The following is a 21,975-nucleotide window of genomic DNA, read 5'->3' as shown; positions in this document are numbered from 1 at the left end:
GTCTGGCTACCAAGAAAAAATTACAAGACATACTCAAAGGTGAAAAGCACAGTTTGAAGAGACAGAAAAAACACCAGAACTAGACTCAGATATGGCAGGGATGTTGGAATTACCAGACCAGGAATGTAAAACACTATGATTAATACGCTAAGGACTCTAACAGGTAAAGTAGACAGCACTTAAGAACAGATGGGCAGTGTACACAGAGGAATGGAAATTCTAAGAAACAAAAAGAAATGATAGAGATGAAAAACACTAACAAATGAAGAATGCCTTTGATGGGCTTATTAGTAGACTGGATACAGCTGAGGAAAGAATCTTTGAGTTGAGCATATCCCAATAGAAACTGCCCAAAATGGAAAAACAAAGAGAACAAAGATTGGAAAAAAAGAAAAGAAAACAGAGCAGGATATCCAAGAACTTGTGAGACAACTATCCAGAAAGTGTAATAGACACATCATGGGAATACCCAGAAGGAGAATAAAGAGAGAAAGGAACAGAGAAATATTTGAAGCAATAATGACTGAGAATTTCCCCCAAATTAATGTCAAACACCAAGTCACATATCCAGAAAGTTCAGAGAACACCAAACAAGATAAATGCCAAAAGCAAAACAAAACAAAACAAAACAAACAAAAAAACCCACCACCATGACACATCATATTTAAAATGGAAAAAAAAAATCAAAGATAAAGAAAAAATCCTGTAAGAGGCCAAAGGGGAAGAACACCTTCCCTAAAGAGGAGTAAAGATAAGAATGACATCTGACTTCCCAGAAAGCATGCAAGCAAGAAGACAGAGAAACAAAATATTTAAAGTGTTAAGAGAAAAAACTGGCCAACCTAGATTTCTGTACCCTGCAAAATTATCCTTCAAGAGCAAAGGAGAAATAAAGATTTTCTCAGGCAAATATTTAATGCCAAAAAAATCAAAAAAAAGTAAAAATTACATACAGAAATAATCATTTGAAAATATTAGGTTAATAAATTATATTGTTTAATTTCACCAGTTTCTTTTTACTTCTTTAATGTGGCTACTAGAAATTTTAAAATTACATCTGTGATTTGTGTTTGTACCTCTGAGTGTCTTCTATCGGATGGGGCTGATCTAGAAGGTGATTTCCACTTTATAAGCAGTCAATAAATATTTCCCAGACCTTTTTTTGGCCAAAGTTTTGACAGCTAAGTCAAAATGATTTGTGTGAGTCTAGGCAATTCTGCAGTTTCCTTGTTTAAAATTTTAAGGGTGTAGACCAAAGAACAAAATATTGACAAGAATGAAGGATATTTGAAGAGTTCAGTGAATAAGGGCATAATGCCACAGCAGCATTACAGAGGTTAGGCATCAGGAGGTTAGAGAAAGAAAAGGAAAAAAGAGAAGGGAGAGCAGGGGAGGGGAGAGGAGAAGGACTTCCTGAGAAATAGTGTTTTGAGGCCTGAAGGTCTCACATCACTGCATCATAACCACCAGGCACTAAGATCTGAGACGATAAACAAAGCGACTCACATTCCTGGACGCTGAGCATGTGGGAGGCGAAATATTGAAAGAAACCAGAACCTCTCAGTGCCTGAGGTCAGGTGCCAGCCAGGGCGCCGACAGGTTCATCTCAAGAAATAGATCATTTTGGGCAATGGAGCCTGCCAAATCTCCTAAGGAGGATGTGTTCACATGAGGACGGGTTGCCCAGAATACTATCTATCAGAGCAATCTACTCACACCACAAACACCGTGCAGCCCAGGGGAATGCCTTGTCTAGAAGAGACCCCTTTTGGCCCTAAGCCTTTCCACATGGTTCTCCCCTTGCCAAGCTGCTGCCACCATCTAATGTCCTTTATCAATGGTATTTATAGAACTGACCCAACAGCAGCACATTTTTCCATTTGTACTAAGATGTTTGCACTCATGTAGTCTGAGGCCGCATGTCCCACTGAAAAGCCTACCAGCTTTGATTAAGATCTCAATCTAAACCCTACTCTCTTCCCCAGAGTGGCCCCGTGACCTTGAGGAGACTATGGCAATTCTCTGCACCTCAGTTCTCTTATCTGTAGAAGGTGAGAGATGTTAACTCACACCTCACAGGTCTGGATGTAGGAAAAGACTCGAGTATATTACCTCATAGACAGAGTGTGTGCAGAGGAGGCTCCTGCATGAGAATTGTCAGATTACAGCCGCAGAGACGCTCAGCTAACTTGGCACTCGGGAGAGAAAGCTAAGTGCACCAATGACTGGCCTAGAGTCCATCAGTGAACTAACAAACCAGCCCCACTGGGTCACATCCATATCCTTGGCCCCACCGCACCCTCCGCGTTGAGATAACTGGCTACAAGCACCTTCTAGAAAGAACTATGACAGTAATTGTAACAGCCGGGATCTGGGTGGGAAGAGATGGTGGCACACTCAACGGGGGCAAGTGAAGAACGCAGAAGCGGGGAGGGAAATGTGGGCAGCAAAAGAAAGCAGCAAGGAACCAGGAGGCATCCTGGGACCAGCAGTGTGGCCAAGGTCATGAGCGCTGTAGCTAAGGATCAGCCACCAGCAGCCTGTGGCCTTCAGCAGAAGACAGCAACCACTGTCACACCACACCCAGCAGAGAGGGATTGGGGAAGAGACACCCAGCTTCTCCCTCCTCCGCCCTCGGGTCTCCTGCCGGGGCCTCCCATGGGCCAAACCCAACAGGAAGCCAGAGGGCAAGGGAGCCCGGCTGGGGAAAGCCATGAGGCCGGCCCCTGGGCGGCAGAGCAGGAGGGGCGTGGATCTGCAGGGGAGACAGAAAGCATCCAGCACCGTCACTGCTCCACGTGGACGCAGGAATGATTTTAAATTCGTTTCAGTGAGAACTTCACAAGCCATCAGAGCCTTTTGGAAATGCCCGCATTATCATCCCAGGTGGCAACTAGGCCACCAGGCCCGCCCTGTGCGGAGAGCCGGGTCATAGCATGGGCAGCTGCTGTCTGGCGGCGGCTGAGGGCTCACACCTCACTGCAGTCCCGACTGTCCCCATGACCTGCTGGGAATTCATAGTGCCTGTCTGCTCACTGCCTGAGCGAAACCCTAGGCCCTAGGGAGCCTGACTTGGGCTAATTCTGAAGCTCGCCATAGATAAAGACTGAAGCAACTGTTGTTGAACACAAAGATATCTACGATGTCACTGAACCTCAGCTCGTCCCCGAGGCGTGGTGAGCCCACTGAGGGGACAAGCCCTGCTGAGGAGGCTGCCAGCCTGGCCGTGGAGGTGACGTGGACACCTGTGCCTTGTGGGCCTGGTCCCTTCCCCTCGCTCCCAAACCTGGCTCACCCAGGCCTCCTGGCCACCCTCCTGCTGCTTGTCCTTGGCAAATGGGTTCCTTTCTGGAGAAGTGGCACCACTTCTAGACGTGTACAAATCTACACATGTACCAAAAAAGGGGCAAAACCAAAAGAAACCTAGAACTGGCTTCAGCTCAGCCTGGTTCTCACTTGACCTCAAACTAACTGACTGGTGAACTGTTTTTCTTATATATTTTCTCACTTAGAATTTTTTTTTTTTTTTTGCTTTTGTTTAATTACAAAAACCATACAAAAATTCCTTATAATTTACCACCCAAAATGATAACTTATAACATTTAGCTGCAGGTCTTCTTTTTTTCTATTAAAATGGTGATACACAGGCCCAACCCAGGTCTAACCCCAGCTCTGGGATAGGGCCAGGGTCCCTCTTGGGTTCAAGGGATCCTCCTGCCTCAGCCTCCTAAGTAGCTGGGTCCACAGGTGTGTGCCACCACACCCTGCTTTTTTTTTTTTTGAGAGATGGGGTCTGTCTCACTTTGTTGCCCAGGCTGGTCTCAAAATCTTGGGCTCAAGTGATCTTCCCACCTTGGCCTCCCAAAGTGCTAGGATTACAGGTGTGAGCCACCACACTCAGCCAGTTTAACTAACTTTTCAAATACTTATTGAGCACCTGCTGCCTGTGAGATACTGTGCTGAAAATGCTGCCGTACCCAAGACCCGCAAGGGGCTACCGACCAGCAGCGAAGACTGCAGCCAGCAATTCCTGCAGGTGGAAGTCAAAACGAGGACCGTGCAGGCCGCTGCGGGAACAGCTGCGGGACTCCGACTTGCTCTCTGAACCAGAGAAGGCCTTTCTGAAGAAGAGATGTTGAACAGCGGAAGGAAAGAGAGGAGCGGGGCCTTCTGTCCACTGGGCCTTGGGAGTAAAGTCTGTGGCATCTGGGATGGACGCCTCCCCTGGGACCTGAGCACAGATCAGGGCGTGTCCTCTACATGCCCGGTCAGCACTGTCGGTGGCCTTTGAGGGTGTGGAGGGGCTCCCGTCAGAGCACGTTTTCCTACCTTAGTTCTGTACTTCTGGTGGGAGCAGGGCAGATGCTGCTCACAGGCGCTAACAGGGCACTGAACTCGGATTATTCTAGTATGAGCCCCAAGGTCAAGGTCTGTTACCAGGCCTCAAGCAGCTAGATTAGGAACTCCTACAAGCATCTGGAGAGGGGATCATTAGACAAGAGCAGCTGTGGGGTCCCAGGGACCTGGCGGTTTCATCTTAGGTCTGTCAGGGCCTGTGGCAGTACAGCCCTCCTTTCCCCTGACTCTTTTGGTAGTGCTGTGTGTGAGGCAAGCCTACATTTGCTCCTGTCAGCGTTGGCTGTCGCCTGGAAGCAGGTTGCTGGTTGGGCACTTGGTTTTGGGGTGGAGGGCAGAACTCCTGGATAGCAGCATGCAGCGAGCCAAACAACATTCCAGCTTCCAAAATGGATGAGGTGAAAACAGGTTTAAGGAAAGCTTAGGTCACAGGTTACACACTCAAATACCACAGACGCCAGGCAGACAACAAATGATGGTAATCTTCTACGTATCCTGCCATTGGGCATGGTGGCATTTGTGGCAAAATGGAAAGTGCTCTCCCCAACTAAAGATGGTCATGCTCTTCTTTTCTGCCTTCCTTCTTGCTTCCTTCCATCCAACCGGAGCACATCCATAGGCCAGATTCAGCTTAGCAGCTACCAAGTGCTCATCCTTAGTTTAGATCAGTGGTTCTCAAAAATGGGTGGTCCCCAAACCAGTAGCGTTAGCTAGCATCATCTGGGAACTTGTTAGAAGTACACATTCTTGGGCCCACTCCAATCCAGCTGAATCAGAAATGCAGGGAGGAAAGGAGGAGCAGTGAGGCCGGGTGCGGTGGCTCACACCTGTAATTGCAACACTTTGAAAGGCCAAGGTGGGTGGATCACTTGAGGTCAGGAGTTCAAGACCAGCCTGGCCAAATGTGGTGAAACCCTGTTTCTACTAAAAATACAAAAATTAGCTGGGAGTGGTGGCACACACCTGTAATCCCAGCTACTCGGGAGGTTGAGGCAGGAGAATCGCTTACACCTGGGAGGCGGAGGTTGCAGTGAGCCGAGATCACACCATTGCACTCCAGCCTGGGCAACAGAGTGAGACTCTGTCTCAAAAAAAAGAGGAGAAGGGGGAGGGGAGGGGAGGGGACTGCTTAGCTACTGTGTTTGAAAAGGCCTGCTCAGTATTTCTGATGCCTGTTAAACCTGGAGCCACTAGATTCAAAAGTTGTGACTGAATGGGTCAGTGTCTGATCCATTACAATTATGCATTTTTTTCTCGTTGCTTCATCTGGGTATATATTTATAAAGCATGCACAGTACATCAAGCACTGGGCCAGGCACTAGCAGTCAGGAGCAAACAAGACAGATGCAGGCCTTGCCTTCACAGATCTTAACGCCCAGACAATTTATCTGGAATCCTGTCTTTAAATCTTACCTCTTGTAGGATGCATTTGTTTTGTGAGATCCCATATATTAGCTCAGTTTACTATCACACTTTGAGGAAACAGGCAGAACAGAGGTTACTTCTCCTCCATTACAAATTGAGTCCCTTTGGCCCTGCACAGTTAAAACTCTGCCTAAAGTCACAGTGTCTGGTGGCCCTACACTGCCCACCTTAGCCGGCAGTGCTTTCCAGGTAAGGTGCACTCCAGGGGCCCCTGCTCACTGCATTGGAACACACCCCTGCCATCCTTGCTCTGCCACACAGGAGAGTCTCAGTGGGCCTCGGGCTGTCATTGCTCCGAAGCACAGGCCTGGCCTGGCTCCATCTCAGCCAAGGAGACATGTCCTCAGACACACGCAGCCACCTAATCACCCTTATACCTAGGAGCACTCTTGAATATATTTGAAGACTTGATAGAATGTTCAGCCAGGCTGTCAGCTTCTTTAAGTGGAATATATTGAGAATTTCCATCAGTAGCAGGTCTCTTGGCCTAAATGAATATTAGCAAAATGGAGAAAACAGCTGGCAGGTGGGCTGAGATCTCCGGAGCCCTTTTGCGCTGTTTCACATGCCTTCTCTTTTTTAATGTCCCCGCCCCCTCCTATTAATGCCACCCTCATTCCCTTCAGTCTGGCACACAAAGGGAACTCCATGTGGGAGTCAAAGTGTGATGTGATTGGGACAAGGAAGGAGTGGATGGGCGGTAGCTCCAGTAAGCCCTGCTCCAAAACCTCGTTCATTTGGCCCTGGCCAGCCAAGTGCGGTGGAACTCTTTGAGTTAACAAATCCCTCCCACTTGTAGCTCAGGAGTATAAAAGCTGATTTGGAGTTGACTATCACACGCCTGCTCTGATTGGTGGGCTGAGCCCCTTTGTCGAGCATCACCAGCTCTGCAAAGGGCGCACATAAAGGAACCGAGCCGGCGAGATTGATGGCGCCGTGTGACAGGTTCCCTCCCACAGACCAGAGAAGAGACACAATCTGCTAGAAGTGACTTTTCAAATTATCTGCAGAAAACATTAGTGGATATTCTCCCATCTGCATGCCTCTGGGCCTTATTGAGTCATAAAAAGCAAATGATTTCCCTGAATGCTTTGACAAACCTGATAGTTCCAAGCCATTTTCTAGCTGATTGATTTGTCATTATGCATCCCGGTGTCTCGAGCATAAAAGCTGGCTGGCAAAGAGCACTGGTGAGAGAACCACTGGCAGCTTTTGCAGGAGGAAGCCGGGGACGAGGTAAACAAATAAGGGCCAAGGCTTTGTTGGTGAGGAGGAGCTAAAAGCCAGGTGAGGAAGGCTTCTCAGAAAAGGTGGTTGGCGAGACAGTCGGAGGCAGGCACAGACTCATGGGGAGGGCAGGAGGGGGCAATTAAAACAGAAAAAGTGGCTAGGCAGGGCTCATGCCTGTAATCCCAGCAATTTGGGAGGCCAAGGCAGGTGGATTACCTGAGGTCAGGAGTTCAAGACCAGCCTGGCCAACATGATGAAACCCATCTCTACTAAAAATACAAAAATTAGCTGGGCATGGTGGTGCACACCTGTAATCCCAGCTACTCGGGAGGCTGAGGCAGGAGAATTGCTTGAACCTGGGAGGCAGAGGTTGCAGTGAGCTGAGATCACGCCATTGCACTCCAGCCTGGGCAAGACTGTGTCTGTCTCAAAAATAAAATAAAATAAATAAAACAGAAATAGTGAAAACAAGCAACTTGTTCTCTACTTACTCTAGGCCAAGGTCAGCAGAGCACAAAAAACATGACCAAAGGCTAAAAATAGGAGGCTAACTGCCAAGGACAGAGGACTGGGGCCTTCGAAGATGGATCTGTAGAATGGTGGAGAGGCCTGCAGCAGTGATCTCAGGGCCAGCTGTCACCAAGATCCAGAGTTGGCCCCGATTCAGAAGGAAGAGCATATCAATCCTTGCTCAACTTCTGTGCCTTTTCTGGCAGCTGCTTGGTCCTGGGAGAGGTGGGTTCTGTGCCAACCTCCTGAGCTGCCCTGGATCTAATGAGAACGGGAAGATGTGGCACCCGCGCTGCTGCAGGAAGAAGGCAGATGAGACACTGAGTGCTCACTGTGTCATTCATGCCCACGCTTCGTTATCCTGGGCTGAAAGAGTCACAGATGCAACCTTTCCCAAGGGTGACAGAAGGGGCTATGTCCTCTGCTGGGGACTCTAGTCCCCGGGGGCTGGGTGGCTTCGTGAGCACTGCCTGGCCCATCCCAAGACCCCCACTCAAGGGAAAGATGGGGACTGAAAGGGCCTTCCCCTCCTTCCCCTATAGAGGGATAGGAGTAGTTGTTACTAATACCACTGATTTATGGAGGGTCTGTGAAAGGTCTAGAGTGAGCACAGCCACTCTTGGCAGCAAAGCCCAAGTGCTGAGGACAGAGAAGCCCAAGTGCCACGGCCAGCCAGACCATCACATCCTCCCTGTGTAGTGCCTGTTCTGAGCACCAGCGAGAAAAAAAACACAGCTCACTCCTCAAGAAAAAGCGGAAACGTTAACAAGTGCAAACGGTGGTATGCAAGATCAAGACGAATGCTTAGGGACTGGGGAGTGAAGGAATGATGGGGGCAAATGAGGCTCCTCAGGAAGCCTTTCACGAAGGGACATCTGTGACTGCTGAGAACGTTATGGACAAGGCCTGGTGCATCTCTGTTGTAGCACTCGACGCATCCAGCTTGTACTGGAGCTGTTTACGGATGAAGTTCTCTCCCCCACACCAGGTGATGGGTTCCCAGCAGGCAGTTCTGAGGCTTTTTGCCCTGTGTTCCCCACAACATCCAGCTCAAGGCTTTGCATATGTAACTGCTCAATAAATGTGGAATGGGATCGAGCCTGGAAAATGGAACTTTCTCAGAGCATCCTCCACTAGATAGTAAAAAATCCCAGCGGAGTGGCTGCCCTGGCCTCTACCCGGGACCTCCTCCTGCTCTGTCTTCTGGTCCCCAAGAGCAGGCCTTGCCTTGGAGCTTGGGCTCTTGTCCCAGTGCTTGTCACCTCTTAGCCTTGTTACTCTGCATCCCACAATTTAGACCATGACTATTTTACAGACGAGCTGAAGAGCTTTCTTTTCCATTTGTAGGCACAAAATGAGCTGATGAATTCAGGCTTGTACCTGGTGCTGCTGCTTCACCTCTATGAGCAGAGGTTTGCAGAACTCATGAGGCTCAACCACAACCGGGTGGAAAGAGACAGGGTAAGTCTGGCTGTGACCCAGAGCTTTCCGGTGGCAGCCCTGAAAACCTTGCAGTGCTGTTTATTAGATGTTGCAAGCTGTTGAGGTCCTCATGGTTGCTTGGGAGGATATGAGACTGTCATTGTTAGGACTAAGATTTAGCAGCTGCTAAGTGTATACACGGTGACCCCCTGGCTGAAAAGTAAATGACGATCATATAATTGCTTATTATTAAACAGGAGTAGTAATTAAATGGTCATCAATGGTCATATAAGTGAGTGAGCCTCTAGGGATATTTGCCCCCCCAAAAATAGAGGATAGCAAGGATGCAGGGGCTGGTTGTGTATTATGTGTGGGCACCCAAACATGGAGGACCTGCGAAAAAGAGGAACCTGGCTGGGTGTGATGGCTCATGCCTATAATCCCAGCGCTTTGGGAGGCCGAGGCTAGAGGATCACTTGAGGCCAGGAATTTGAGACCAGCCTGGGCAACACAGCGAGACCCCATCTCTACAAAAATGAAGATTTAAAAAAAAAAGAAAGAAAGAAAAAGAGGAAGCATATCTACCTGTTGAAAGAGACAGGCTGCCAAGAAACCAAGATGATGATGGTGGCACCATTTGTCATTAGAGAAGACAATATGTTTACCAGGAGTGATCATCTGTGGCTGCCCTTCCTTCAGCAGAAGTGGGGCTCTCTAGGAGGCCCCATGGTGTGGAGGGAGAAGCCTAGTCCTCCTCCTAACTGGAGCCTGGCCTTAACAAAGTCAACACAAATGAGGGAGTTGGACAGGTCCACCTCTGCGGTGTCTTAGTACACGTGGTCATTGTCAAATCAGCACCTTGTGCCCCTAGGGACTTCCTTCTTTGTCAAATGCCTCTCTGCGCCTGGCCAGGCAGGGACATTATGAGGACAGGTTACCGCCCTTACCCCTAAGGTCATGCCAGGGGCTGGTCTGCTGGCAGTGTTTTGGATCCCAGGATACCTCTTGAGCCTTGGCTCTTGACCTCTGGCTTGTCTCTTGACCTCTGCTTGTGTCAGAAGGTCATGACTGGAAAGTGAGCCAGTGTGGCAGTAGACAAGCCACAGATGGTGCCACGAGGCAGTTTTAATGACACTGCCACCCCATCCTGTACACCCTTCCTTCTCTTTATTTTCTTCTCTCCTCTCTTCCTCTCTCTCTCACTTTCTCCCCAGTCACTTCACATGGGCAAGAGACACCTGCCATATGTAATTCCACATGTAATTCCTTACATGGCTGCAGACCCTGTAAGACCATGGGCTGTTTCCATCCATTTAGAACCATCCCTATTTAAAATGCCAGGGCTGGGAGTGGTGGCTCACGCCTGTAATCCTAGCACTTTGGGAGGTCGAGCTGGGCGGATCACTTGAGGTCAGGAATTTAAGACCAACCTGGCCAACAGGGTGAAACCCTGTCTCTACTAAAATTACAAAAAAATTAGCTGGGTGTGGTGGCACACGCCTGTAATTCCAGCAGGAATCGGGAGGTTGAGGCAGGAGAATCGCTTGAACCCAGAAGACAGAGGTTGCAGTGAGCTGACATTGTGCCACTGCACTCCAGCCTGGGTGACAGAATGAGACTCCGTCTCAAAAAAAAGCTGGGTTCAAACTGTTAGTCATAAGAAACCTAGATTTTTTTTTTTCTGACTTACATTCTCTCCTTAGACCCTGAGCTCTCAATTAAGAAAACAGGCTGGGGCTCTGCCAAGATATCTCCTCAAGAATCTCACCCTCCTTTTGACCCAGGCCTGTCCTTCCTAAACTCTTCCATGGTTTTAATGCTGACATAAATTTCTCAGAGAAATACATTTTTAAAAAAAGAAAAGTACTAGAAGCAGGAAATGATCCTTTGTTAACATTTCTGTAACCTTATTTTCATGATTCCACATCTTTTTAATGAACTTTTTATTGCACATTGAACTTCAAAGCATCCGGGGTTGATATAGGTTACAGATGGCCCCAAGAGCAGTGAGCCAATGCAAGCAACATTAGCCACCAGGCTTGCAAAGCAAACATGACAAATGACAAACAGTACAACCCAATGGATGAAGACCAAAGCCCTAAAGCACTGCCTCTAAAGAAACTTCCAGTAAATCTGTCCTGGACTAGGAAGAAGTTGCAAGGAGCAAGCTGGGAACCAGAGCAAAAAGCAGCAGGAGGGACCAGGGACACTCTTCTCTTACCACAAGCTCACATTGAATTGGAGAAACCCTGAAATTGATCTCACCCACTTAGACCACCGAGCAATAACAGGTACAGATAACCAGTTAAGAGGCACCCAGGCCAGGTGCCATTGATGCTGCAGGGAGGCTGACACTGCAGTGAGCCATGATTGTGCCACCGCACTCCAGCCTGGGTGACAGAGTGAGACCCTGTTTAAAAAAAAAAAACAAAAAAAAGGCACCCAAATGAAAGTAGGAAACCAACTGGCTCTTGTTAAATTCACACTTCTTGATTTGCATCTCAGTAATTTCTTGTAGAAAACACTCAGAATCTGATGGTAACATTTAGCAAAAGAGAGGCACTAAGTTAGGAGAGAAGCCCTCCTTCCCTCTCCTTTATCTACCAGAACTGGAGAACTCACTCACATTGTGTTTCTTGGTTGTGTCTCATGAGGAGACCCAGTGACGGATGCCTGTTTTTTTTTTGTTTTGTTTTTTTGTTTTATTTTTTTGAGACAAGAGTCTTGCTCTGTCACCCAGGCTGGAGTGCAGTGGCGCAGTCTCAGCTCACTGCAACCTCTGCCTCCCGGGTTCCAGTGATTCTCCTGCCTCAGCCTCCTGAGTAGCTGGGATTATCGATGTATTGTGCCCAGCTAATTTGTGTATTTTTAGTAGAGACGGGGTTTCGCCGTGTTGGTCAGGCTGGTCTCAAACTCCTGACCTCAGGTGATCCAAAGTGCTGGGATTACAGGTGTGAGCCCCCACGCCCAGCTGACAAATGCCTGTTAATGGTGGTGATCATTTCTTATCCATTCATGCACTGCCCTGTACCACGTGCGGAGATAAGGATCAGGGAAAGAAGCTACTAGACACTAGACATGACGCCCTGATGTCCCTTTCCGTAAAGAGCTTGTGAAGGAGTTGAAAGAGGAGACACATATTTATAAAACCAGGAAATAACTGGAAAGTAGCACCTGTGCAAGAGAACTAGTGGACCCAGTGAATTCCTAGAGGCTGTGAAATTGACAATATAAGCTCTTCCCTGGCTAGGGCTTCCTGGGGTTTCCTGCAATCCCATAAACAATTGGTCTCCTTAGTGAAGTTGTGAGCTATTTGAATGCAAAGCCAGGCCTTCTATGCCTGTCTCTTATGATGCTGGGCACACAGTGAGTCACATCTGACTGCTGACCATGTCCCTGGCACTATGGATGCCAGGAACACTGAGTGTTTACTGACGTCCCAAATGATTTTGCCAGATAAGGAAGTGGCCCGCATGGGTTGGGGGCACTTATTAACAACTTGGGCACAGGAACCTTTATCTCTTTTATATCTCACAGGCCTCCGGTGCCTAGAAAATGCCTAGTACCTAATAGGTGCTTAGTAACGTTCTGATGCACAGTCAACCACTGAATCAGAACCTACTTTTTCCAGGAGGCGAGTCCTGAGTTATGTTTTAGAGAAAGTTGATAGTACAAAATTTGCAGAGAGAACAATATTCTAGGTAAAGGAATACTTCCAAGTTCAACATATATTTATTTACTCAAAGATTTTCTGTCTCTTTTTCAGACAGGGTCTCACTGTTGCCCAGGCTGGAGTGCACTGGCGGGATGACAGCTCATTGCAGCCTTGAATGCCTGGGCTGGAGTGATCCTCCCGCCTCAGCCTCCTGGGGAGCTGGGATGCGTCCACCACTACGCCTGGCTAATTTTTTATTTTTTGTAGAGATGGGGTCTTGCTAGTTTACCCAGGCTGGTCTTGAATTCCTGGTCTCAGGAAATCCTCCCACCTCAGCCGCTATTCAAAGACTTTTTGCGAACCTACTACGTACTAGCCTCTAAACTAGATTCTAGGAATACAAAGATGATTAAGACACTCCTTTCCCAGAAGAGACTCAGAGTCTAAGGAGAGAACACACATGTAACCAAGAGTATCCACAAATGTGCCTGTGTTGTAACAGAAGGTTGGGTCAGACGTGGGGAACACAGAGCAGTCGGATGAAATGGGCGCTGGCATTCTCGCCCCTCCTTCCACTCCTCCTCTAGGACAGACCTCTAGCTGGGCTCTTTGCGGACACGTGCCAATGCTTCTGAGGCCTTGCTTTTCATCCAATCAGATTGTCCCTTTTGCAGTCAGTGTTCCCACTTCTTTGGGAGCCTGGTGGCAAACCGGCTTCATTATTGCTCTCACCAATGGATCCACCGTGGGGATGATGTTGACCCAGAATCCTGAAGGGTTTGGGCAAGGGTAGGTGCGATGGGAGAGAGTATTCCATGCAGAGGGAAATGGAAACGCAGAGAGGCATGGAAAGACCTGCATGTTTGGGGAAAGTCAGGGAGGTGTGTGGCCAGGGAGGGTAGAGAATGAGCCTAAGGTGCAGGCAGGGAGCGGGGCGGGAAGGGTTTGTGAGCGGCTCTGGAGGCCATGGAACGGTTTCCAGCCTGGGATTGGCAGGCCAGGAGATGTGGGTTTCGGGAGGAGAACTTGGGCAGCCACATTGGAGGGGAAAGAAACCAGCCGGGAGGCTGCTGCAATGGCACGGGGTAATAAGGGGGCCCGCGTGGGAGCATCAGACATGGGAAGGACAGGGGTGGGTCCGGGGTGAGGGACAGGCTGGCGGAAGCACTGAATGCTCGCCTCTGCAAGTGGCCTGCAGGAAGCTGGCCTTTCCGGCCGTCGGGGAGCATCTCCAGAGAAGACAGGACTCACCAGCCTCACTTTACCCCACCTTCAAGGTGAAGCTAAACGGCCTTGCCTTCCCTTTCCTTCCGCTTCAGCCCCCACACGGAGCACTCCATTTGTCAGGGCCTGGTCCCCCATCCCCCGTGTCCTGGCTTCCTCCCATCCCAGGTCTTGTCTCTATCTGATTATTACAGCGATCTCCTGGAGGGAGGACCCTCCTCTGTCTTCTGCCCCAGGTGTGCCGTTAATGGTGGAAAACTTCAGGCTAGGTGCAGGGGAAGGCAGCCCAGGGCCTGGCCAGAGGGGCAGGTAGGATCTAGAAGCTATTCTCAAATCCCCGTTGGTTCATTCACGTGTGAGACTGGATGGACTGTGGCTACCCCCGTCCCCATCCACATCATTTCTACAAAACCGAAAGCTCTTCCCTCCAAGGACCAGATCAACCCAAAATATGGTAAGCCCAGGTTTGGTTCACAGTTACAAAAACTTCCCACTCACCAAGATGCAGTTTCCTGATGGAACAAGAGTTGATGAGATAGATACGATCAGCTGGCACAAAATCTAGAGGCAGGTGGAGGTTATCTCAGGAACCCAGAGAAAACAGAGGCAGTGGCTAGCCCAGTCCTGATGCATAATTTACCAGGTAACCAGGACCTGCTACTCTAGATGAAATTCCATCCTTCCCCTGTCCTCCCTCTCCTTGGGCACAGAAATGGTCCCAGGGACTAAAGCTGCCTCCACACTGGCCAGGCAGTTGCCTCAGTAACAGTGTCCAGCACCCCTTGTTTTGTCCCCCAGCCTGTCACAAAGCCCCTCTTCTTCCTGGGGAAGAGCACCAGGCCCTCTGCACCGGAGCCCACATCCTTGCAGCCTGGCACAATGGGCTCCCACGGAGTACACAGTGTTTCTTATTGTGGCACAAAATGCCATAAAGTCAGAACAAAGAGCGAGCCCAGGGCCTTGATGGGTCTGCTGCTTCCTGCCGGGCAGAGAATACAAGCGATTGTTTCAAAGCCAGTGGTGAGGCAAGTGGCCAATTAGCACGGCCTTCACCCCCACAGCCTGTAAATGTGATTCGGACCATTAGAATGGGATTCTGCTATTCAGATCAATTGCTCAAAGGAAGCGAGTCTGTTCTCACTGCCAGATTTAGAAGCCCGAGACAGCAAAGGTGACCCAGGTTATGGCTGCAGCTCTCGTTAGGATGAGGCTGAGCCCTGCCAATGCTTAGCACTCACCCAGCCCTCAGCACCTCTGCCCATTTTCCTGCCCCTTTAAGGTGGTGTAAGGGATTCCTAGAACGTTCCTGCAACTAGGAGGTTATACATCTGTTCACAATTGTATTGGAAAAAACAATTCATTTCTCGTTGTCTTCTTTCTTGTAGTTGTCAAGAAATTACCCACAACCCAGAACAGAGGAAAATGAAAGTAGGTTTTGGGGGCCAGTCCTGCCATTTTGAGGGTGTTTGCTAAATTCCTCTTTTTCTGTAACTGTGTGGAACCTAGTGCCATGGAAGGAAGGAATGACCACCACCCAGAGGCAAAAATAACCCCACAAAGCTTGGGAAAGTCAGCCGCAGCAAACAATCAGGAAGGCGAGGCCAAGTCCACTGGATGCAGAGCAGATAAGAATTTTAATTCATCCTGAACGCAAGGAAAAGCGCCAACAAAGGGAAGAGGTTATCTTCCGGCATGAGATAAGATTTGTTCCTTTTCCTTGCTGGGATTCTCCAGCGTCCAGCACTTGGAGAGTTTGGGGGTTGGTTTTTTTACTGCCAGGATTCCTCTAGGAAAACCCTCCCCAAGCCCTGGCAGGGGCTGTCTGGCCCTTACCTGAAGGGACCACATTCACTCATAAGCTAGTGGCCTTGGTGGATTTTGGGTCTGCTGAATTCAGAGGTTGAACAAAGCAAACAGGTCTCCCGAGAAAGGGCCCTCAAAGCGGGCAACACGGCTCTCTGCAAACAGGTTCGAGGAAAGTCTTCTCCCTGTTCCTTTTTCCATTTAAAAAAAAAAAAAACCGACTGGAGAAAAACGTGCTTAATAAAGCAGGCGGGCTCGAAGTCAGACTCGGGAAGAACTTCATTAGGAGGCAGAATCAACACCGCAGTGAATCCAGGGGTGTGTGACAACTGGGTCCCCACAGATTCTTCTAAGGGAAAATTTCACAACTGCCTGTCCCAAAAGCCGTTAGAACAGTGGCTCCCACATGGGCTTTGCCATCAGAATCACCCGGGAACTCACCAAAAACTCGGATTCCTGGGCCCCGCCCAGAGATTCCGCTTCAGGCGATGGGGTGGGGCCCTGGAATCGTGTTCACACGGGACCCAGGTGATCCTGACACAGCCGACCGCGGGGGTGCTTTTGAGGACCCCCAGTAGTCCTGCCTGGAAGGCGCGAACCAGCTCAAAGCTGCTCGGGGTGGGGCCCAGATTACGACCCTAGAGAAGCCAATTTATTATTCCGGGCACGCAGCCCTGCGAAGCCGAACTGACCATTTTCAGAGACCCAGGGAGGGCCCTGCCTTCCGCTCACAAAAGGAGCCCGGGAGTCCCAGCCCGGGCGCAACCGCGGGATCCGGCCGATCCCAGCGCCCCCTCGCGCGGCCACCCCCGACCCCGGCCTCGCCCCCCCGGGCCTCCAGCCTCCGCAGCCGGGAAGGACGCTGCGAGGTCTTTAAAAGACCTTTGTGTCGCAGGCGCACGCCGCACCTCCGGGGAAAACGCCCTGCGTCTCGGCCCCGCGGCTGCCCGCCGCCCCCCGCCCCGCGCGTCCCAGGCTCGGCCTCGGCGAGGGCCTCCCGCTCCGGAAGGGGCGCGACGGGGAGCCCGGCCTGGTTGCTGCGGCCCCGCGCTCCGTCCAGCCGCGGCCGGGAGGACAGGGCAGCAGGGTCCCGGCGCCGCGCCCAGGCGCCCCCTCCCCAGCCCCGCCCCGGAGACGCCTCGCTCTACCCCGTCCGGGGAAACCTGCGGCGACCGGGCGCGCCCGCGTCGCTTCCGCTGGGCAGGGGCGACCCCTAGTGCCCAGGGCGGGCCGCGCCGAGCAGGACCGAGCCTTTCCCCGCACACCCTGGAGCCTGGGCTTGGGGCACCCTGGCCTTGAGCCCAGGCCCCAGGGAAGACCGACGTCTCCGGAGGGCAGAAGAACATCCCTAGGGTGGTGGTCCAAAAAGAGTCTCCACGGGAGGCAGGGAACCTGCCGCCCTTCCCTGCTGCTCCGAGGCAAATGGTCCCACAGAGGGAGCGACCCCTACTCATTTGTCATCCTTCCTCCGGGAACTGGGACCCGCTCGAGGATCCACCCCATCACCAACCCTCCCCCGCCTCTCTCGGCCCCAGGGTGGAGACAGCCTGTTCTCCCCTGGAGGCCCAGGCCATCTCCACCTGCCCCCAGCTCTGCACACACCCCAGACACGGGTGGGTACAGCCGAGGCCAAGAAGAACCCAGCACAGAGGGACCATCCTGGGGTGCTGACCAGTTGCAGCCTTGGCCTGGCTTCCCGCCAGAGCCATTCTCAAGACAAGAGCCAGGGTAGCCAGTGGCAGAGCCATGGGCACCCAGCCTCCCCCATAGGCCACACTCCCTTGGTCCCCTGGCATCCTGGCATGACTCGCCTCTTTGGCAGCACTTTGTTAAAATGAGTTGCCAGAGGTGAGTCACAGCTGTGACCTGCTGCCCTAGCTCGGTTCAGATACACAGGAGGAAAAGAGGCAAAACATCAGGGCACACAAGGTAGCACAGAGAGGTGCCAGCCTCTTAGTGGCTGTGTGGTGCCCATGCCAGCCTGCTGACCAGGCCCCCCTCCCTTGCACGTGAGAACCAAAGCCTCACACAAATGCCACAAGTGAAACCGAGGTTAGGGCAGCTGGGGAGAGTCCCTGGGTGTGCGCAGGAGCCAGCACCAGGACAGCTGTTTCCCAGTGGCACAAATAACTTCCCAGTGTCACCAAGACAAGGGGTGGGGGGGTCGGTGGCGGGGGCAATACCTCCTGCAGATATGCAAACAGATGAGGACGGGGCAGGAACAGGGGCAAGAACGGGGGCGGGCATGAGTGCCCTTGGCCAAAGGCTGGGCCAGAGCACCTCCCCACACACCCAGTCAAGGCTACTGCCTTTTGGAGAAAGCGCAGGATGGACGAGGGGATGGGGGCAGCTCAGGGGCTTGGGCTTCCTTGGGTAGAACTGAGAGGGTGAGAGGGCCCAGGTAGGATTGAGGGGATGTCAGTTGCTCCTGCTCCGTGCAACAGTTTCTTCCACAACAGGCAGAAACTTTCTTTTCTTTTTTCTTTTTCTTTTTTAATTTTTGTTTTTGAGATGGAGTCTTGCTCTGTCACCCAGGCTAAAGTACAGTGGCACAATCTCGGCTCACTGCAACCTCTGCCTCCCAAGTTCAAGCAATTCTCCTGCCTCAACCTCCTAAGCAGCTGGGATTACAGACACCCGCCACCACCCCTGGCTAATTTTTTGTATTTTAAGTAGAGACGGGGTTTTACTATGTTGGCCAGGCTGGTCTTGAACTCCTGACTTCAAGTGATTCGCTCGCCTCGGCCTTCCAAAGCGCTGGGATTACAGGCGTGAGCCACCACGCCTGGCTTAAACTGTTTCTAAATTGTCAGAGAGCATTCGCTCAAGCCAAGGGGGAAAGAAACATATTGAGACAAGAGTTTCCCCGAGGAATAAAGGAGACCACCCACCCCCACCAACTCCACCTCCTCCACTGGGACTGCACTGCGTCCCAGTGCCTCTTGCTCTCCCTCCCCCCTTCCTATCACTTGTCCCTCTACGTGCAGCCACTGATTTCTGAAAGACTCCTGAAACACCTGGGTCCGTTCCCCTTCCCTGCCAAATTAGGAAGCGGGGGTTCAAGTGGGGCCTTACTCTGAGAGGAAGCAATGGTCCCCGCAGCTATTCAGCCTGAAAACAAGTGCTACACCAGGCTATGTGGGGACGTGGAGATGACCAAGATGCTGTCTTTGGGGGAAGCTGGTGTGGCTGAAACCCCAATGGGTCAGTCTGTGGATTCCCTGGCCCCAGACTGCAGGTCTCTTTTCCCCACACTGTTCCAGGCACTGTGGCCATATGGGTGGCTGGGCCTCAGGGCTGGAGTGGGAGAAGATGAAGCAGCAGTGCCATGCCCCCTGTAACAGACCCACAGTCTGCTGCGGCCCTCCAGCCTGAAACATCTTCTTGCCTTCCAGATTCGGAGTTGGGAGATGGAAATGAAGGCAGCATTTCTCAAAGCCGGGTCGTCTAGCAAGGAAGCCAACCGTGGAGCTCGGTGGAGACCTCTCCCGCCAGCCTTTCTTTCTACGTCCCCAAGTGCCTCCCTCCCTCCTCCTCTTTACTGAAACTGAAACCAAAGCGTTCACAGTTAGATTTTCACCTTGTGCCACTCTCTTTTGGGATCTGGCTTGAGCATCTATGGGCAGCCACAGCGACCAGTCTAGTCCCAGACAGCACAGGTCAAGCAGCCTGGGACTGTGGAGCCCCTGGCAGCCTGGCCTGGTACTGCCCCCTTAGCCCAGAAGCCCAAGAGGACCCAGAAGCCCTGCCAGGTCCAGTGGCCTGGGGTCCCACCGCTGAGAGCGCCTGCCAAGCCTCACTCCACCTTGAATGGACTCGAGCCATGTATTCATTCAGTAAACTGACTTTATTCTCCCAGCTTCGTTCATGTTTATTTCACTTGCCTTGGTTGAGGCCGAGGGTCTCAAGCTGGAGGGAGAGGGAAGCACATCTCACAGCCCCCACCTCACCTCTACTCCCTTGCTCCCACCATCACTGCGGATGCTACATCCTGGGCCCCCATGGGCTGGGGCAGGCTGGATGGTGGCTGCCCCTGTAGGTACCCACTTAGGACCCAATTGGGGTGTGGACTCCACACTTTTTTTCCTGATTGCGTCTTAGGGCCCAAAGACCAAGTCAGGACTTGGGGTGGAAGGTCAGAGGGTTAGTGAAAAAATTGTGTGTGCATGAGTGTGTTTGAGTACGTGTGTGTGTGTGTGAGAGAGAGAGAGAGAGAGAGAGAGAGAAACAAAGTTAAGCCAAAAAATAATAAAAGGGCTGGACATGGTGACTCACACCTGTAATCCCAGCACTTTGGGAAGCCGAGGAGGATGGATCACTTGAGGTCAGGAATTGGAGGCCACCCTGGCCAACATGGCAAAACCCTGTTTCTACTAAAAATACCAAAAAAAAATTAGCTGGTCGTGGTGGTGAACACCTGTAGTCCCAGCTACTTGGGAGGCTGAGGCATGAGAATCACTTTAACCCGTGCAGTGAGCTGAGATCGCGCCACTGCACTCCAGCCTGGGCAACAAAGCGAGACTCTATCTCAAAAATAAATAAATAAAAATAAAAGGGCCAGGTATGGTGGCTCATGCCTATAATCTCAGCACTTTGGAAGGCCAAGGCAGGTAGACCGCTTGAGCCCAGAAGTTTGAAATCAGCCTGGGCCATAGCGAGACCCTGTCTCTACAAAAAAATTAAAAAATTAGCCACATGTAGTGGCATACCCTCGTGGGCCCAGCTACTCGGGAGGCTGAGGTAGGAGGATCACACGAGCCTAGCGGGTCAAAGTTGCAGTGAGCCATGATCGCACCACTGCACTGCAGCCTTGTAGACAGGGCTGCAAGACCCTGTCACAAATAATAATAATAATAAAAGATGGAGGGGACAAACTATGGTACATGCAAAAACGTTATGCTAAGTGAGAAAAGCCAGACACCAAACACTACATAGTATATGATTCATTTTATACAATTTCTAGAAAAGGCAAAACTGGAGAGACAGCAAGCAGATCAGTAGTTGCTGGGGGCTGGGAAAGGAGCAGGGATTGACTGCAAATAGGGTCCAGGGGACTTTTGGGGGTGAGTGAGGTGTTATAAAGCTGCTTTGTGGCAATATTTACACAACTGGATAAATTTGCTAAAGCTCATTGCCTCTGTAGATTTTCTAAAAAATGGAGGGAGGGACAGAAAAAGGGCGGAGAGAGGAGGACGGGAGAGAAAAATGAAATGAGGAGGCGGCACTTCTCCCCCCTGCCTTTAAGACTTCTCAGACCAGGAGAGGCCCCTGCTTCCCCAACCCACCCTCTCCTGGGGGGTCTCAAAGGATGAGATTTTGTGGCAAAGGGGTGCCCTGAGCTGAATTAAGGAGTCAATAGGGTTTTAGGAAGGCCAGGCTTGACTCACCTGAAAATCTGGTCCCACTCTTCTGATATGTTCCAGTTAAAGTGATGCAACTTTTGAAAACCAGTAGGTTCGCCGGGCACAGTGGCTCACGCCTGTAATCCCAGTACTGGGAGGCGGAGGCGGGTGGATCACCTGAGGTCGGGAGTTCAAGACCAGCCTGACCAACATGGCGAAAACCTAACTCTACTAAATACAAAAAGAATTAGCCAGGCATGGTGGCACATGCCTATAAACCTAGCTACTTGGGAGGCTGAGGCAAGAGAATTGCTTGAACCCAGGAGGCGGAGGTTGCAGTGAGCCGAGATTGCGCCACTGCACTCCAGCTTGGGCAACACAGGGAAACTCCGTCTCAAAAAAAAAAAAAAAGAAAGAAAACCAGTAGTAGGTTCAACCAGGCAGCCTAGACTCAAGATCAAAGTTAAGAGCCATTCGAGTTGAAAACATCTCCATGATCTAAATAAAATTTCTAAAACCTCAGGTTCCTCCACTCACAAACATGGCCTCAAGCTCTATGAGAAAATGAGCCTTTTGAACTGAACTTTAAGGTTGACTAAAGATTTGTCCAGGATCCAGTACTGAGGAATGTATAAGAAGGGACAGTGCACATCTAAAAATAAGTTTTGTAGAGAGCAGAATGGAATTTGAGGTGGAGTGTAAACATCCTGACAGCTCGAATCCACAGTAGGATGTGACAGTGTTTGAGGCAGCTGAGGAGACCATCACAGGTTTACATCAGAAAATCAGGTTTTTGAAAACTGTACTCTTTTTTTTTTTTTGAGATGGAGTCTCGCTCTGTCACCAGGCTGGAGTGCAGTGGCATGATCTCAGCTCACTACAACCTCTGTCTCCTGGGTTCAAGCGATTCTCATGCCTCAGCCACTCGAGTAGCTGGGATTACAGGCATTCGCCACCATACCCAGCTAATTTTTGTGTTTTTAGTAGAGACAGGGTTTCACCATGTTG

At 50.8% G+C, this 21,975-nt stretch overlaps 1 protein-coding gene across 11 annotated transcripts in view; it reads left to right on the top strand.

The window, feature by feature from the left end:
* MARCHF10 (membrane associated ring-CH-type finger 10) overlaps positions 1 to 19,483 on the top strand; it is a 109,344-nt gene extending 89,861 nt beyond the window's left edge. For 6 of the 11 annotated variants that reach the window (XM_054537236.2, XM_002827691.5, XM_054537231.2 and 3 more), the window contains 3 exons: positions 8,869 to 8,982; positions 15,208 to 15,250; positions 19,021 to 19,483. In XM_054537236.2, the coding sequence (XP_054393211.2) occupies positions 8,869 to 8,982; positions 15,208 to 15,250; positions 19,021 to 19,076 (213 nt within the window). In that variant the 3' untranslated portion in view covers positions 19,077 to 19,483. The remainder of the gene's footprint in view (positions 1 to 8,868; positions 8,983 to 15,207; positions 15,251 to 19,020) is intronic. The other 5 variants (XM_054537227.2, XM_054537228.2, XM_054537229.2 and 2 more) reach the window with 1 other exon arrangement.
* Positions 19,484 to 21,975: the final 2,492 nt, after the last annotated feature.

The sequence above is a fragment of the Pongo abelii genome, chromosome 19 (assembly GCF_028885655.2).
Source record: "Pongo abelii isolate AG06213 chromosome 19, NHGRI_mPonAbe1-v2.0_pri, whole genome shotgun sequence".
Classification (NCBI taxonomy): domain Eukaryota; kingdom Metazoa; phylum Chordata; class Mammalia; order Primates; family Hominidae; genus Pongo; species Pongo abelii.
The sequence above is the reverse complement of the archived record's forward strand: the minus strand, read 5'-3'. Positions and strand labels throughout refer to the sequence as shown.